The 14,433-nt window shown below is 51.7% G+C and overlaps 4 protein-coding genes across 4 annotated transcripts; 2 read left to right on the top strand and 2 right to left on the bottom strand.

The window, feature by feature from the left end:
- Positions 1-1,205: 1,205 nt before the first annotated feature.
- On the top strand, positions 1,206-2,362 carry BDZ83DRAFT_565621 (enoyl-CoA hydratase/isomerase; the record flags this gene model as incomplete). The annotated part of the gene is made up of 3 exons (XM_060503776.1): positions 1,206-1,557; positions 1,757-2,140; positions 2,253-2,362. The coding sequence occupies 3 exons, from the start codon at positions 1,206-1,208 to the stop codon at positions 2,360-2,362; spliced, it is 846 nt and encodes a 281-aa protein (XP_060370990.1).
- A 335-nt stretch (positions 2,363-2,697) lies between these two features.
- On the bottom strand, positions 2,698-3,109 carry BDZ83DRAFT_746806 (RNA polymerase II transcription factor B subunit 5; the record flags this gene model as incomplete). The annotated part of the gene is made up of 3 exons (XM_060513322.1): positions 2,698-2,745; positions 2,845-2,993; positions 3,091-3,109. 3 exons carry the CDS (start codon positions 3,107-3,109, stop codon positions 2,698-2,700), a joined length of 216 nt encoding a protein of 71 aa, XP_060370989.1.
- A 3,029-nt stretch (positions 3,110-6,138) lies between these two features.
- BDZ83DRAFT_289722 (uncharacterized protein) lies at positions 6,139-7,206 on the top strand. Its single transcript, XM_060502180.1, has one exon. The coding sequence runs from the start codon at positions 6,556-6,558 to the stop codon at positions 7,087-7,089; it is 534 nt and encodes a 177-aa protein (XP_060370988.1). The 5' UTR covers positions 6,139-6,555; the 3' UTR covers positions 7,090-7,206.
- Positions 7,207-13,463: 6,257 nt separating this feature from the next.
- Positions 13,464-14,319, bottom strand: BDZ83DRAFT_746804 (family 61 glycosyl hydrolase; the record flags this gene model as incomplete). Its single annotated transcript, XM_060513321.1, has 2 exons — positions 13,464-14,157; positions 14,225-14,319. The coding sequence occupies 2 exons, from the start codon at positions 14,317-14,319 to the stop codon at positions 13,464-13,466; spliced, it is 789 nt and encodes a 262-aa protein (XP_060370987.1).
- Between the last annotated feature and the right edge of the window lie 114 nt (positions 14,320-14,433).

The following is a 14,433-nucleotide window of genomic DNA, read 5'->3' as shown; positions in this document are numbered from 1 at the left end:
TGAAAGAGTAGCATAGAGGAAGATTGTGTTCATGGTTTGTACTCAAGACTTTGCTCTAGAGCTTTGTCCAAACTTCCTCTTCAATTTCATATTCCAACACGAGGACTCTTATCAAGGTCATCGATGGGAGGAGACGGCCTCGAATGTAGTTGTGTACATTTCATTAAACGCCAAGCTATTGGTGGTTTGGGGTTGCAGCGTGAGTCATCCGGTCAGACCTCCCACCCAGTGATGTAGTGTGAGCCGACTTGGTGAGGGGCTGAGGCAGTTTGACACCCCCAGAAAGGGCCAGCATGGCTGATGACTGCGGCTTGGCTCGTTCACGTCGTCTATTTATCCTAGCAGATCAGTTCGAGGATGCTATAACGCACTGGAATCCAATGAAGCTTGATTTCTCGTTAAGAGACGCCAACCTCCTTCAGCTGAGCCCGAAGGGGGACGGCAGCCTCGCAGGTTGGGCAATGAGACTTGTTGGCCGAATGATCCGAGAACCAGAGCCCAAATTTGACTTGATAACGAGATCAAATGATGGGCAAAGTCTTCTCATTCTAGAGGCACGACGATCATCGCTTAGAGAGGGCGGATTGAGCCAAGCCGAGGTTTCATAGTCAAGAGATAGGAAAGACTCAGACATCCAGAAATTCGCTCCGAATGAAATCATTCACCTAAATCAAAAGATCTATTGGTACGCGAGTTGAGGTTCCGCCTCAAACAGCAAGAGACCTCAAATTGTGTTTATTACATAAGATCACTTGTGTTGTCAGAAGCAAAAAAAGAAGCGCAATCGATAACCCCACCCCAGCGTGTGTAACGTTTACCCCAGATCAGGCGGGGCCACCCCTCGGTCGGGTCGGGGAAAACGCCTGCGAGACGTGCCTCGGCAACTCGGTCAGCCCCCTAGTCCAGTCAGCCTCTTCGAAACCTCATCATCGCATTCGCAACATCCTGTCATCTGTACATCTGAGTGAGACTCACTTTCAACTCTGCCATGCTCATCCCAAGAATTCGCTGGTGTCCGAATTAAACCATACCCGCACAACGATTCTCGCCTTTTGCATACCTTGGTTGGACATCTTTACATTGGTATTCTCATCCAGCTCTCCGCCTCACCCCTCACACCACGAAAGCCTCACCACAGGCAACCTTCCCTCCTTCTCACTCATCTTCCACGCAGCCACACTCACTCGCCTCACCCCGAAATCACAATGGCGCCCTTCAAAGACTACGACTACACCCACTTCCTCGTCACATCCCCCTCCCCCTTCGTAGCCCACGTCCAGATCAACCGACCGCAGAAGCTCAACGCCTTCTCCGAGCCCGTATGGCGCGAGTTCGCCACCGTCTTTGACCGCCTCAGCCACGACCCGGACGTCCGCGCCGTAGTCCTCTCCGGTGCCGGCGACCGCGCCTTCTCCGCGGGCCTCGACGTCCAGGACGCCGTCAACAGCCCGCTCGGCGCGGACCTCGGCGGTGACCCAGCCCGCTACGCAACGAATATGCGCCGTCACATTACCGAGTTCCAGGATGCTATTGCTGCCGTGGAGAGGTGTGAGAAGCGTATGTAACCTTTCGTTTCCGTCTTTTGGAAATTCTCACGTCCTTGTTATCATGTCACAAGGTTTTTCAATTCTACTCATTTTCGATATCGACTTGATGTCTAAGGATGAACATGGACATGCTTCATAATTCCCAAATCCAAGCACGACCTAGTCTATAAAAACGATGAGAGCATACAAGCTAACAATCACCCCTCCAGCCGTCGTCTGCGTCCTCCACGGAATCTCAATCGGCATCGCCATCGACATCTCATGCTGCGCCGACGTGCGCATCGCCGCGCGCAACACCCGCTTCGCCGTCAAAGAGGTCGACATTGGCCTCGCCGCCGACCTCGGCACCCTCAGCCGGCTGCCAAAACTCGTCGGGTCCACGTCGTGGGTGAAAGATGTCTGCCTCTCGGCGCGGGACTTCTCTGCCGAGGAGGCGCTCGCCGTGGGCTTCGTCAGCCAGGTGCACGACTCCAAGGACACGGCCGTCGCGGCGGGAACCAAGTGGGCCGAGTTCGTCGCGAGCAAGAGTCCTGTCGCGGTGCAGGGCACCAAGGAGCTGTTGAACCATGCGAGGGATCACTCCGTTGCGGAGAGTAAGTTTATTTTTTCATTATTATTTTTGGAATGGCTGCGCCCATTTGTATCCCCTAGTACCCTGAATCGGGCTTTGCTTCTTCGTTGACTTTGCTAACTCTCTGGCTCTAGACTTGCGATACACTACTATCTGGAACGCTGCCATGCTCCAGTCAAGCGATACCAAGACTGCCTTACTGTCCGGGTTACAGAAGAAGAAGCCTACATTTGAGAAGCTCTAGTCGGCGCCCTTTAGCTAGACTGTCTTGTGTCAACCCTTTTGTGGGGTTGCTGCAATCATGCGGCCTCGTATGAGGCTGATTGGATTCCATTTCCATAGACATTCCCGGGTGAGAACGGATCATGATTCCCTCCCACGAATCATACAGTATACAAGCGCCATGATTATCGAGACGGCATGACGGAACCTGCCGCTGCGGTGAAAAGTACAGCGATAGGCACATGGCAGCCAGAACTTGGGAGACGATTGTATCCAGGACGCAGTAGTAGAAGAGTAGTCGGAAGCATCGGGAGGCATATACAATAAAGACAAGTGATACACCGACACCGTTAGCACTCAATCAGAGTCTGAACTCTCATCGGGCTGCTGGGTCTCCTTCAACCTCTGCAAGTGACGTGTGTTAACGAAGTGTCTGTTTAATATGTATGTATATATACATATAATATTATGTGTGCGTGTAGAAGAAGAAAAGGGATTACTAACCTCATCGAGCTGTCTCTTGAGCAAACCAACCATGTTCTCCTTAACAACGACGTGTTGGTCGTCGAGATCCTCAATAATGTAGTCATGATTGTTGGAATCGATGTTAACGATGATGGACTTGATGGAGGGGTCGCACTCGATGAGTACTCCTAGAAAAGGCGGGGCGGGAATGTTAGTAGGCCGGGGGAATATCTGGGGAAGGGCGGCTGGGCAGAGAGGGCAAGCATGTGGTGGGAGACATCTTACCTCTGATGGCGCGGGGCATGTTGGCGGTTTCGTTGGCGAGGTAAGTAAGAGTGGAGCGAAAAATGTGTGAATGCAGTGATGCGATTCACACGTACCTGTGTTGAACGGACCTAACGTGGGATATTCGTACTTGTGCTTCGCTGATGAGGTGGACGGAGCAGTGACGATGAGTTGGCTGGAGTTGGTGATGGCATTTGGAAGAGAACAAGTGGGGCCATGGTCGGCCAACCAGGTGTCTTGCTTTTGGTGCCTGGTTGGCCCACAATCCACCAGTGCGTTTGCCTCACTGCAGCCTCAGGCCGCCGAATCAAGTCAAGCTCTCCATCCGGTCCTGATGTGCAAGGGCCAATTTAAGCACCCCTGTCCGGACCCTTGACACCTCATCTGGGCCCTCTTTCCTTCAGGGTCGCGTGAACAGAAGCAATCAAAACTTGACTTTGATAGATTTTCTCGCGAGTTGCCTAACAGTCTTTTTGGAATTGATCAGAAGCCACTTGATTTCTGGAATGCAAGGAGCTGATTGTCGGCTGAGCTTCGCAATTGCATTCAGTGACTGACTTTAAGCTGCAGCTGGCCGTAAATTGAAAACTGTTTCCTCATCGAAATCCCCAACAAGGCTCAACCTGGCCACTCTAATACACATTTCCCAAACGGAAATACCGAGGCGAGTTTAATGAGGAGGTTTGAAGCATCGGGTTGCAGGCAAGACAAGGTATCGTGAATTTGTTTGCTGTGTGGTCTTTTGTCCCTCAGCTGCCTGCAAACTCCCGAGTGCGAGTCGGTCAAACTGGATTTGAGCCTGCGGGCTGTGGGTTGCGGCCGCCCCCATCCCAGTCGAACGGATGTTTACGGACACTTGAAATAATGCTGAGAAGGTAGGAAAACTTCTGCATGTGTGCGTGTTTGCATAATTGTTCACAGAAATTTTAGCATTTTTCTTCTTTGGCTTTCCGTTTGACATGCGGTAGCTTATGCGATTTGGAACGAAGCGAGGAGTCTCTGAAACAGCCGCGATGTGCGAAGTGTCAGCGAGTCACGATGGAGATTGTGAGAGTTTCCTTATTACTATGTACGGCCGACGCAGCACGCTGAAGGAAGGGCTCCCGAGGAAGGGAAAGTGGGAAAGCCAAGTCCGACGGGATGCACCAGCTGCTGCACCTGGGAGGAGACGGAGAACCTCGGGTGTGGGTACCTCACAGAGCCGCCTGCAGGGCGGGCAGAAGAGGTACCTCTCCCGAATCTCGTCCTGGGATCCCAAACCTCCAGGTCCTGCAAGCCTGCAAGCCTGCAACTGCAAGATGTAAAGGTAAAGGGCTGAGGCAGGTACGAATGCCTTAGCAATGGCAGAACACGTAAGCAGCCGACGTACCTTTGTGCCCATCAGATGCAAGAGCGACTCTACACGTACCTTACCTAAGATATGTTTCGCGGTTTCGCGGTTTCGCACTCGGCCGGTGGACCGGTTCATCTCTTCAACAATCGATGCAGACGTTACCCTGCTCAACACGATACTGCTGCGACATGTTGCCCATGACGTGCGATCCCCAAAAAAGTAGCCAAGGCTGCCCCTAAGGATTGGCATCGCGTCGTCAGGGGTGCCTCCTGTTTGACGGGGGGTTGACATCTTGACTTGCTTGACTGGCTCCTCGTCGTCGCAGCCCCCGTTCTCCAGAGGAGATGCAACGCTGATTCCCGCGTCCACATTTGGCAATTTGCTAGGTAGCCCGTACTGCGTAGGTTCATTTGCACTTGCAGCTGTCCACTGGATACGGAGCAAATTATCCTCACCAGCTGCATGTAATCACCCTCGACACTACACTTGACACTTGACGTGCAAATATTTGCGCGGCCACTACGAAAGCATCCGTAGCCACAGCCTACGGATATACGCACATAGTATCATGAACGATGAATCCGTAGCTCATCAATAGAGCCCAACCGTCGCATCCCTTCGTCCCAAATACATCCTCCCATCTGCTTCCTCCCTCCCTCTTCTTTTCACCCCATCTTTATCCCTCGGCTGTCGTCTCTTGAGTCCTAAACCCTTCGGTTATCCTGTCTGTTTTTACCTTTTTATGCAGTGCAGCCGCCAGTAACGCACCCTTCGCAATCGCACACGGGAGCCGTCCGCATTCGCACGCAGTTCCCGAGGTCGTCGGCCATTCCTCTTGCGCCCTAGGCCCATCGCCGTCTCGTCTTTTTTATCCATTCCCAGGGCATCGTTAGCCTCCTACTCCTCGGCCCTCCTGTGCCTGGCTACCGTTCTTTAATTACAAGTAGCTTCCCTCCGACCTTGTATCCGTGAGCTATCGGATACGAAAATCGGACTTCCAAAACCCTCCTAGGTACTCCGTACTCCGTACGGACACACTACCTGGCCAACCTTGTCTCGCCCTACAGAACAACCCCAACCTAACCTTGGAACACCAGCCATTTCCCGGCCTCACCACCACGACACCACCACGCATTTGGACATCCAGCCAGCCTGCCCTGCCCGCCCGCGTTGCTTCATTTGTCGGTTCCTTCCTTCCAGCCCCTGCACCGCTGGAATTCCCACTTTCACTTCCTCCGCTATTGAGTCGTGTTTGGCATTTTACAGCCAAATATCCAATATCTCCCCTCGCCACCATTTCTTCTCAGAAAACACTCTTCTCTCCCTTCGACTCTCGCTCCTTTTTCCTTTCTTTTCTTTCCAATCTTTTGTTACGCCGTCTCTCCCTCCCTTGAACGTCAAACTTCCAACCAATCGATCTCTATCTGGACATCGACAGTGCTGCAGCGATCTGCATTCCCCCGGCGACCTGCAATCAAGACAAGAAAACAATTGGATCCGACTTATCCACCAACCAGTGGCAATACGAACCCCATTGAATCATCATAACCCGCAAGCTCCCTCCTTGCTTGCGTCAACCATCAACCCATCAAGCGCCCGATCTCCCCGAACCTCTCGAGTCCAGCCCCCACGTCTTTCCACAAGCTCGTCACCTTTCCGTATCTCCCGGCCTGGCTCCTGCAGCTTGTTCCGTTCAATCCGCTCCACCGCACCTGCCACAGGCTCACCAGCTATCAGAAAGCTTGCTGGATCGAGACAGCACTAGCGAATTCCCGCCAAATCTGAGCCACGCTATGATGACGTGAAAGACCAACGTCTCGCCCTTGCACCACCATAGTTACCTCGACTATTTCCCTGTTCCGACATCTACGCCTTTGTAATACCGTTCAATACGGCGCCAAAGATCCTTCCCTTTGGTCCCAAGAATAGTCAACGACGCAAAGTCATCTCGGCATATCGAGCGAAAGGAAAAACTCTCGTTCACCACAAAACCCATCGATTGGCAGTCATCGCTCCTGCCACGCCTACTTGAACCCTCCAATCGCGGATCTCCGAGTTCGAGGATCTTTGTTTATTCGCTCTCTTCTACTCAGCCAACCCCTCACTCGCTTTACCCACAACCATCATCCATCATGTCTTCTTCTGATGGTTCTCTCGGCAGTACGGGCAGCTCATACTCGCTCTCCAACATGCCTTACACCTGGATTCTCACGCCGCTCATCGTCTTCCTCGCCCTCGGCATCATCGCCACTCTCGTTCAGTTTCAACGCCGCCGCCGTCTCCGCAAGCTCGGCCTGCAGCGTCCCTGGCCCCGCCGCGACTTGGAAGCGAATCGTCAGAGAGGTCAACGGTCGTCGAGAAACGGCCGTTGGGCCTGGACCACCCGCAGCGATGAGGGCCTGGACGAGTTTGGTGAAGCACCTCCCGCCTACGAACCCAAGGCGAAACCGGGACAGGCTTACGCTCGCGAGGGTAGCTTCGAGATGGCACACCACGTCGAGCACACCGCGAGAGGTGCGATGCCTCCACCCCCGCCCATCGGTGGCACAGCAGGAGTCGGCCGTGGCTCTCTGCCTCCGGACTACGGCACAGCTACCGGCTCCACATCCTCTTCAACTCCGCCGCCTGCCGTTACCAGCCCGCCTACGGCTATGACTAGGCACTAATACGATCACGCACCCACCACCACTTGGAGTTATCAACACCGATCAGCTCTCACTTGTCCAACTTCTTTTTTTTTCATCGGCGTTACAACGAGGCACCAAAAGGGGCGTTTCAGGGAAAGCACAGCAATGATACCATGTTTGAGTTGGGAATGGGTTTCTTTTTTTTATCAGAGCCACAGAGCATACAAGCGCCGGGGGGGGGGGGGATCACACAAACATCATTGCATCGACACATTACGAGAGACAGTCAACGTCTGGGATACGGGTGGGAGGAGGACTGAGGGGTGTTGAAATGGACTGGTCTGTTGCGTAGGCTACGGGAAAACTGAAGCCCGCAGAGGATCTTTGGTGAAACACCATGCATTCGCAGACAGAAAGCCACAATTGTTGATACTTAGGCTGCATGCTGCATGCTGCATACTCCATGTCTATTGTAGCCACTACAGTATTGGTAGCCAGGACTCAAATAAAAAAGAAGTCAAATAACACTGATTGTACGGGGGTTGTGATCATACCCCTCCCTGTGCTTCATTTAACCGTGCTTTATTCTGCGTAGTAGTACCGCGTCTTTTGCGCCATGAAGGGCAACTTTAAGATGAAGACCACTGGAGACACTTTTTGCTCGGGCATAGAACTGATGCGTCCCGCCTGGTGCTAAGAGTTGCGTTGCTTGGTTGCTTCCAAGGGCTGACATGGAATAGAGAGGCATGGACGATTTGGTTTGTGGAGCCCATGCTATCTCTGCCAGGGGGGGGGGGGGTTCCCACTCTCCAAGCTCAAGTTCTCGTCTGTTCCAAAGTCTTGAGGTTTTTGGTGACTTGGCCTTTGCAGGTTCCGTGGTCTCTTAGTAGTGGTGTGAAATTCATGGCCAAACGAAGAGTGCTCGAGAGGGGGAAACTGCTAGAGAGAAAGGACTAGTAGAAGGAGTCGGATGACGGTTTTGTTCTGATCCAGGAGGCATCTTGACTTCCGCTCGCAACGTTTTGAGGTATTCGCGAATAGCTAATGACGGCGGTAGGGGTAATGCAGGATCTGCGATGAGTGTCTTGAAGAGCTATGGCGACGAGATAGGGAGACCAGTAGGCCCGCAGGGTTCCTTTAACCGCAACCTTGCGGTGGAGGAGAAATGACCTATGAGGGGTATAAATACGTTTACGAGATAGCCATCGACGAGTTGTTTCTTCAACTAGTCCAGATTCTTAAGCATCTCGGTAGTGATAGCAGAACTCGCACGCTGGGCGGTCTGTATGCTCAAGCAGAGGATGTGGCTCCAATGAAACCACAGAGAGCGAGAAAGAACATAGTATCAATACAGCAGGTTAGTTGTCGTTGCCCATGGCTCATTGCTTATTCAAGAGGGAATATAAAGTGGTAGGCAAATGAGAAGGAGTATTGGGTTATATGTAGGTAGGTACATCGCCAAGCAATGTCACTGGACAAGCCGTTGGCTCTTGAGACAGCCGGGCATCCTTTCTATATCAAACCGAGGCCGCAACTTTCGCCTTTGCGGGCATACTAGCCGGGCGGCTTGGGACTGTGTCCAGGACAAAGACAGATGAAGGGCGAGATGTAGAATCGGTACGGTAGGGCTCATTATGTAGTACCCTTTTTTGAGACAGAAAAGATACAGACGAGGTGAAGAGAAGGAACTCACTAATCGCGAGGCTATGCTCCTTCATCGTAGGTTTCATAGAACTGACGCGCTTGAAAGCTGTGTGGCATCGCTGTTGAGGCTTCAGGCGCTACTAAAGAGCCGCCCCGAAATCGTAGCCATGCTTGAGTCTCTGTTGAAGCAGACGACATGATACAATACCAGTCGATTTGCGAGTTGAGGCAACTTAGTTGACTGAGCTCTCACATCTTTAGAGTCTGATTTGTATCAAAGCACTGGTAGGCTGGCAGTGAGCTTCAAGAGGCTGGTTCATAAGCCTCTCGAGCCAGCTTGTCTTTCTGATATTGCCGATGGCAAGGATCGAAGGTTCTGGAATTCAATCAATGGATGTATCCGATCAGCTCCTAGGCCTTGTCTTTTCCAAAGAAAACAAGTGACTGTTGTAGTTGATCAGAACCACAAGGCACCCAATAGGTATCAACGGAATGATACGTACTATTTAGCTCCATCTGCCACTTACCTCTTATTCCAGGGCTGATACAATATTAGTACTGATTGTAGCCTAAAGCCATCGCAGTGTGTCTTGCACCTACCTTAAAGAGGAAGAAATAGGACAAGGTTCGGTCCCTCGTCTGGTTGGCCGGTCGTTCCTGTCAACGCTTGACAATTCCCTTCGCAAGCTGTCCGATTCAAGCTCACACTAGACCGAGAGTATCGAGAACGTATGAAAGAAAATGAAGTCAATCACTGCTCTAGGCGGCAGTCATTTGTTCTATGTTGTGATGTCACAGGCGGGTGGTTGGGTTCTGAACCTGGACTAATAGATTGTTACGCAGCGACATGTCTCCCCACCTGGGATACCCGCTGGACACCCCTCGTGGTCAAGGAAGTTATGTACGGTCAATTCACTGGCTGGATCGCGTTGATGAATCAGAAGGCCAGTAAGTTGGGCAGAATCTTGTCCCCAACAACATAGGTAGTAAGCGCCGACAGGAACGGGGGAGGGCGCGCGAGCGACGAGCTACGATAACAAAAGACCAGCTGACTGAATTGCCGATTTCATTGGGAAATGTTTTCCAGGACTGTCAAAGTCATTATCTGGAGCTGCTTGAACTCACGCCCACGAAAGACAGCTTCCTGATCCCGAAGACTCGCCGTCGTCGTTGTTAATTGTTTCCCACAACGCCCTCCGATCCATGAGATTGCCGCAAGAAACCAATTTATTGGCTTTGGCAGAAACGGATTCAGACCATCCGTGTCCTGGGCGCAAGTCAAATAAAGAAAAGTGTTGTATCTCTGCCTAAAATCCCCCCTTGCGTTACAAGTTCTGAAGTCCGTTTCCTGCCGACCTGTAAACCAGCGATAACAGAGCGTAGTCGTAACAGCCCAGCAAGTTCCTTGAGAGGGGTTTTATTACGCCAGCCACAGTAACCGGTCGACTAGCGCACAGCCTGGTGACAATACCGATAGGAGGTCACTCCTCGGTTCCTAGATTCAAAAGTTCCAAGTTTTATGTTAGCTCCCGCATCGTGGACGATATCTGCGTGAGGAGGGTTTAGTTACTTAGCATTCTGTGCTACTAAACTCTGAGTTCTTTGTCGCCACTTCTAGTTTATATTGCGAGGCATAATAAGGCAAGCGTCACCTAGAAGGCATGGAACGGTTGTTGGAGGGTTGTTCTACAAGGATAGAGCATTGATACCTTTAGATCTCAGTGGTTCGGGAATCGGAGATAGGTGGCGATCGAAGGGAAGCAGCGGTTCGTGAGGCTGGAGATGAAGTCGCTGGCCTGGGGAGTAAATCTCCTCATGGTCGAGCAGAATGCCTCCCTCTTCGCCGAGACGCGTGGCAGCTGTTTCCTTAGGAGAGAGAGAAGACATATTGATTTCGTTTCAAGGACTGATTTCTGCCACCCTCGGTTGCCTGTCTGTTACACGTATGAGCTGGGTGGAAAGGGGCCACTACCGAGGCCCTAATTCAAGCAGAAAACCCAATAGATGGCTGTTCGTCGCATGCTCTTCGTCACTCGCTTGTAGCTTGGTATTATTCAAGTACCAATACTCACAATTTGATAAAGCTACTCTCGGCTTCTGTGCCCTCACCCCTGCCAATTTCTGCAGCCGCATGGTCTTGTTCGGATTACCTCTCAAACAGCTTGATAGGCCTGTCGTACAAACTCTCTACAAATGACTACGCTGACTCGCAACGAACTGAAGGATCGTCGCTCTGTAATCCCGAGAGATATCACCGAGGTATAAATACATTTGTGTGCTTTACACTGGACGCAGGAACACTTCCGGGAGTCGACACTATCTTGAATCTGCGCTCATATAATGGATTCGCGGCTTGTTTCCCTCTGTCCGTGACTAGAGAGCGACGAAATAGTCATTGCCGGGAGAGTAGGTAATAAGGAATCAGGGCGGCTAAGAGGAAGAAGGATAGATAAAGGCTATAGAGCACTGCCTGCCTTTCGTATTCAAGGTATTGAGGCTGATGCACGTCAGCAACAGCAGGTGTTTCTTCGCATACCTCATCGAGTCGGCAACAAGGCTCCTTTTCGCAGAGAACTGATGGGCTCAAGCACCTTAATATAAATACAGGCCAGGACGAGGGCGAAAGCGCCCGTTCAGGATATGCCTCAAGCGATGGTTCCCTCAGATTCATGAGGCACACAGAGCAGAGGGTATACTGGTCACAGATTCGAAGGAAGGTACACTTCCCTGGTGCGGTTCAAATTGGCCGGGATCACGTAGCCTGGTGATTGAACGGGTGATGAAGCAACTGGAATGCTAGATTTTCGTGAGAAATTGGTTTGAATCAACGCCCGAGCTCGTTGAATGATTTTCTCTTTGCAACCATTCGCCGCATCTGTAGCGTCAGGACAAGCTGTTCGGAAAGTGGCGAGATATCGTCGATTGCCAAGTTTTCACATCGCAGCCTCACTGATGGAGTGGCCCAAGAAAAAGCTAAGTCATATGTGGGAGGGGGCATTGAAGTGACTCCTGCTTTTCCTGTGGATTGTTGGTGCATCTGCAACAAGACAGATGAGGTTTCTCTATTGGCAGCGCCCATGTTCAACTCCTATTACTTCCATTCACACTGGGACATTCTCTGATTGCATTAGAAATCTTGATTAACCCTTCTTGCGCTACATACATGAAGGCGGTGCGTGATTTAAGGAGATATAGATGGTTTATTTCTACGGTCCCGGACAGATGATTGGGTTTACAGAGGCTTACAGACAGGCCTCAAGGCGCTTGAGACGCAGAAGCTTCTGTCGTTGGCAAGAAATGTCGGACATTACGATGCAACAGGTCTTCAGGTCAGCCCTTGCCACTCAAAGATGAATGGGCTCGATCGGTCAGAAAATCCTTTACTGACCGTTTCACTTCAACATGAGCAACCTGCTTCGGTGGGTTCGTGAGGCTGTGAAGTCTGAGGACGGCACACAAGGGCATACCGCAGACTGGCTTAGACACTCACGATTTTGACCTCGGATAAGTACAAACAGTCAGTCATCACCCATATCTCTAAGTTTCCACACATCGAGATGAAGTGGCCCTACAAGTTACCGGAGAGATTGGCCACTGTATCACAAAAGAAAGGCCTCCGGAAGCACAGTGGTTGGTAAACGTGATCAAGAATATTCACTCAGAAGCAAGAACTCTCCGCCCGGACAGGAACATAAAATCTCCAATTAACATAATCGAGGAGGTTAAATGGATGACTTAATACAATATGTGTTCTCGGCGTTAGGCAAAGCCCCGCGAAACATATTCGCCAAGCTTCGGAGTCGGTGCGCCCGTAGATCATACAGAAACCGATAACCAAGCCGTGGCATGACCAAAGCTCCATAGAAACAAAAACATGAGAGAGCAAATATCATCGCAAGGGCCATGCAGACGGGGTGGCGGGCACAAGTGAAGTAGTTATGTACTTTATACTAACCACCGTTGCAGATCAATATGTGAGGTCTCTTAAGAAGGTCCTTCGTGCTTCAGATTTTCGTGTTTCTTTTGTAGATCTGCCGGGTCCGGGGCCCCCCGGACATCCATGTGACCCGTGCCAAGAGGGAAATGTACCGCAGTGTCCGGGCCCCCTCCCCCAGAGAATGAGAGGAGGCCCACGCGGGATTCGGTTCCCGGCAACATCGAGAGGGAGAGAGCAGGTCTTTCTGAAACCGGCGGCGAAGGAACAAAAAGGGTTGGGCCGCACGAGATTTTCGGATTCGGGTACGGAGCTGAACCTTCGGACATGAGTACTCATCACGGCCGAATACTTTGACGAATCGCAGGCCTGGGATCCAGGCCTTTCATGATGACAATCCCAAAGAGGAGTGGGCAGATAGTTGAAGTGGTAAGAAGACTGTACACGTTTGTTGGTTCACTCTCATTTGTACGCTCACTCCCCTCGTGTGATTGTTTACACTTTCTCATTCACAAGAACCGAAAGTACAGTATGATACATGGCGAGATTTATATACGCCCATGGATGCTCGCTTGCTCGTAAATCCCATCTCACAGGACCGCATTCTATACACAGGTGGTATGCCAAGGATATCGAAGATTCGTCAAGGCAACATGAGACTCGAAAGAGAGTCCTTGCACGGCCAGCGTGTCAAGAAGTTGGTTGAGTCCGAAAAGAAAAGCAGAGGTTTCCGCCCTATCCCGTCCCATCATGCGTCGTGAAATGTTCGTCCGTACAAATACATAACAGTAACACGATATGTACACAAGCCAGTGATCCGTCCATTCATTTTCCTTCAGTAGATGACCGTCACTCTCTTACGCCGACGGGTGGGCTTCTGCTCGGCGCCCATCATGGGAGGTCCGGGAATGGGGTAGTCAAGGTTGTCCTTGTAGATGTTGAACTTGATGCCCTCATCGTTGGCCTTGTACAGCTCCGTCGCCTTGACGCCGGGGGGCTTCTCGGACCCGCCACCCTGGACGTCGATGTTGAGGCACTGCGGATAGTTTTGCGCGCCGCCCTCGCGACCGGCCTCGTGCAGCGCAATTGTCTCGTGGCGGAGGACGTACTGGCCCGGTGCGATGTTTGCCGGGATCGTCATCGTCCACGACTTATTGTTAGATAGCATGTCGTCCGAACCCCACTTGCCAGGCGCCTTGGCGCCATCGACGACGCCGACAGCGTCAATCTTGAAGAATTGCAGGTCGGCCTTGTTGACCTTGGCGCAGTCGCCGTTGCAGGGGGCCAGGTAGTCCATCATCGGTCCGTGGTGCGACTCGGGCCAGTCGGTCCAGAAGACGGTGACGTTGGAGCCCGCTGTGACTTTTGCAGCGATCGGTGCCGGTTCCGCGCTGACGTGGCAGATGATGTCTGCGTCTGCGTACTTGTCTACGGCAACGAAACCGTTGGACAGATCTTTTGGGATAGACCATCCTATGACTTGTGGCGGAGGCTTCTTGTACTGCATCTGAGGGCTGTAGCCTTCATAGCTGGAGGGGTAGGATCGGGTTAGTGAAGATGAACCAAAGGTGAGTGAGGTATCGGATCTGGACTTACAAGACTCCATCTGCCATAAGGCCGTTTACTGTGCCATGGGCACTGACGGTGTGAAGAGCGGCCGAGGCCAAGAAGGCATACTTCAAGGCAGACATGATAGAATCCTTGCGTATTCGTGATGTGTGGCTTCTTCAGGTTCCGAGGTTGCGGCTTGGACAAGTCTGCGAGAAAGAAAAACTAGGGTTACGTTTTAAGGATTGTTGTGACTT

Source organism: Colletotrichum acutatum (assembly GCF_030867785.1).
Source record: "Colletotrichum acutatum strain CBS 112980 chromosome Unknown BDZ83scaffold_4, whole genome shotgun sequence".
In the NCBI taxonomy this organism is placed as follows: Eukaryota; Fungi; Ascomycota; class Sordariomycetes; order Glomerellales; family Glomerellaceae; genus Colletotrichum; species Colletotrichum acutatum.
The sequence above is the reverse complement of the archived record's forward strand: the minus strand, read 5'-3'. Positions and strand labels throughout refer to the sequence as shown.

Bases quoted from the DNA above. Each gene is read 5' to 3' on its own strand.
- BDZ83DRAFT_289722 (XM_060502180.1), top strand. From the start codon at position 6,556: ATGTCTTCTTCTGATGGTTCTCTCGGCAGTACGGGCAGCTCATACTCG.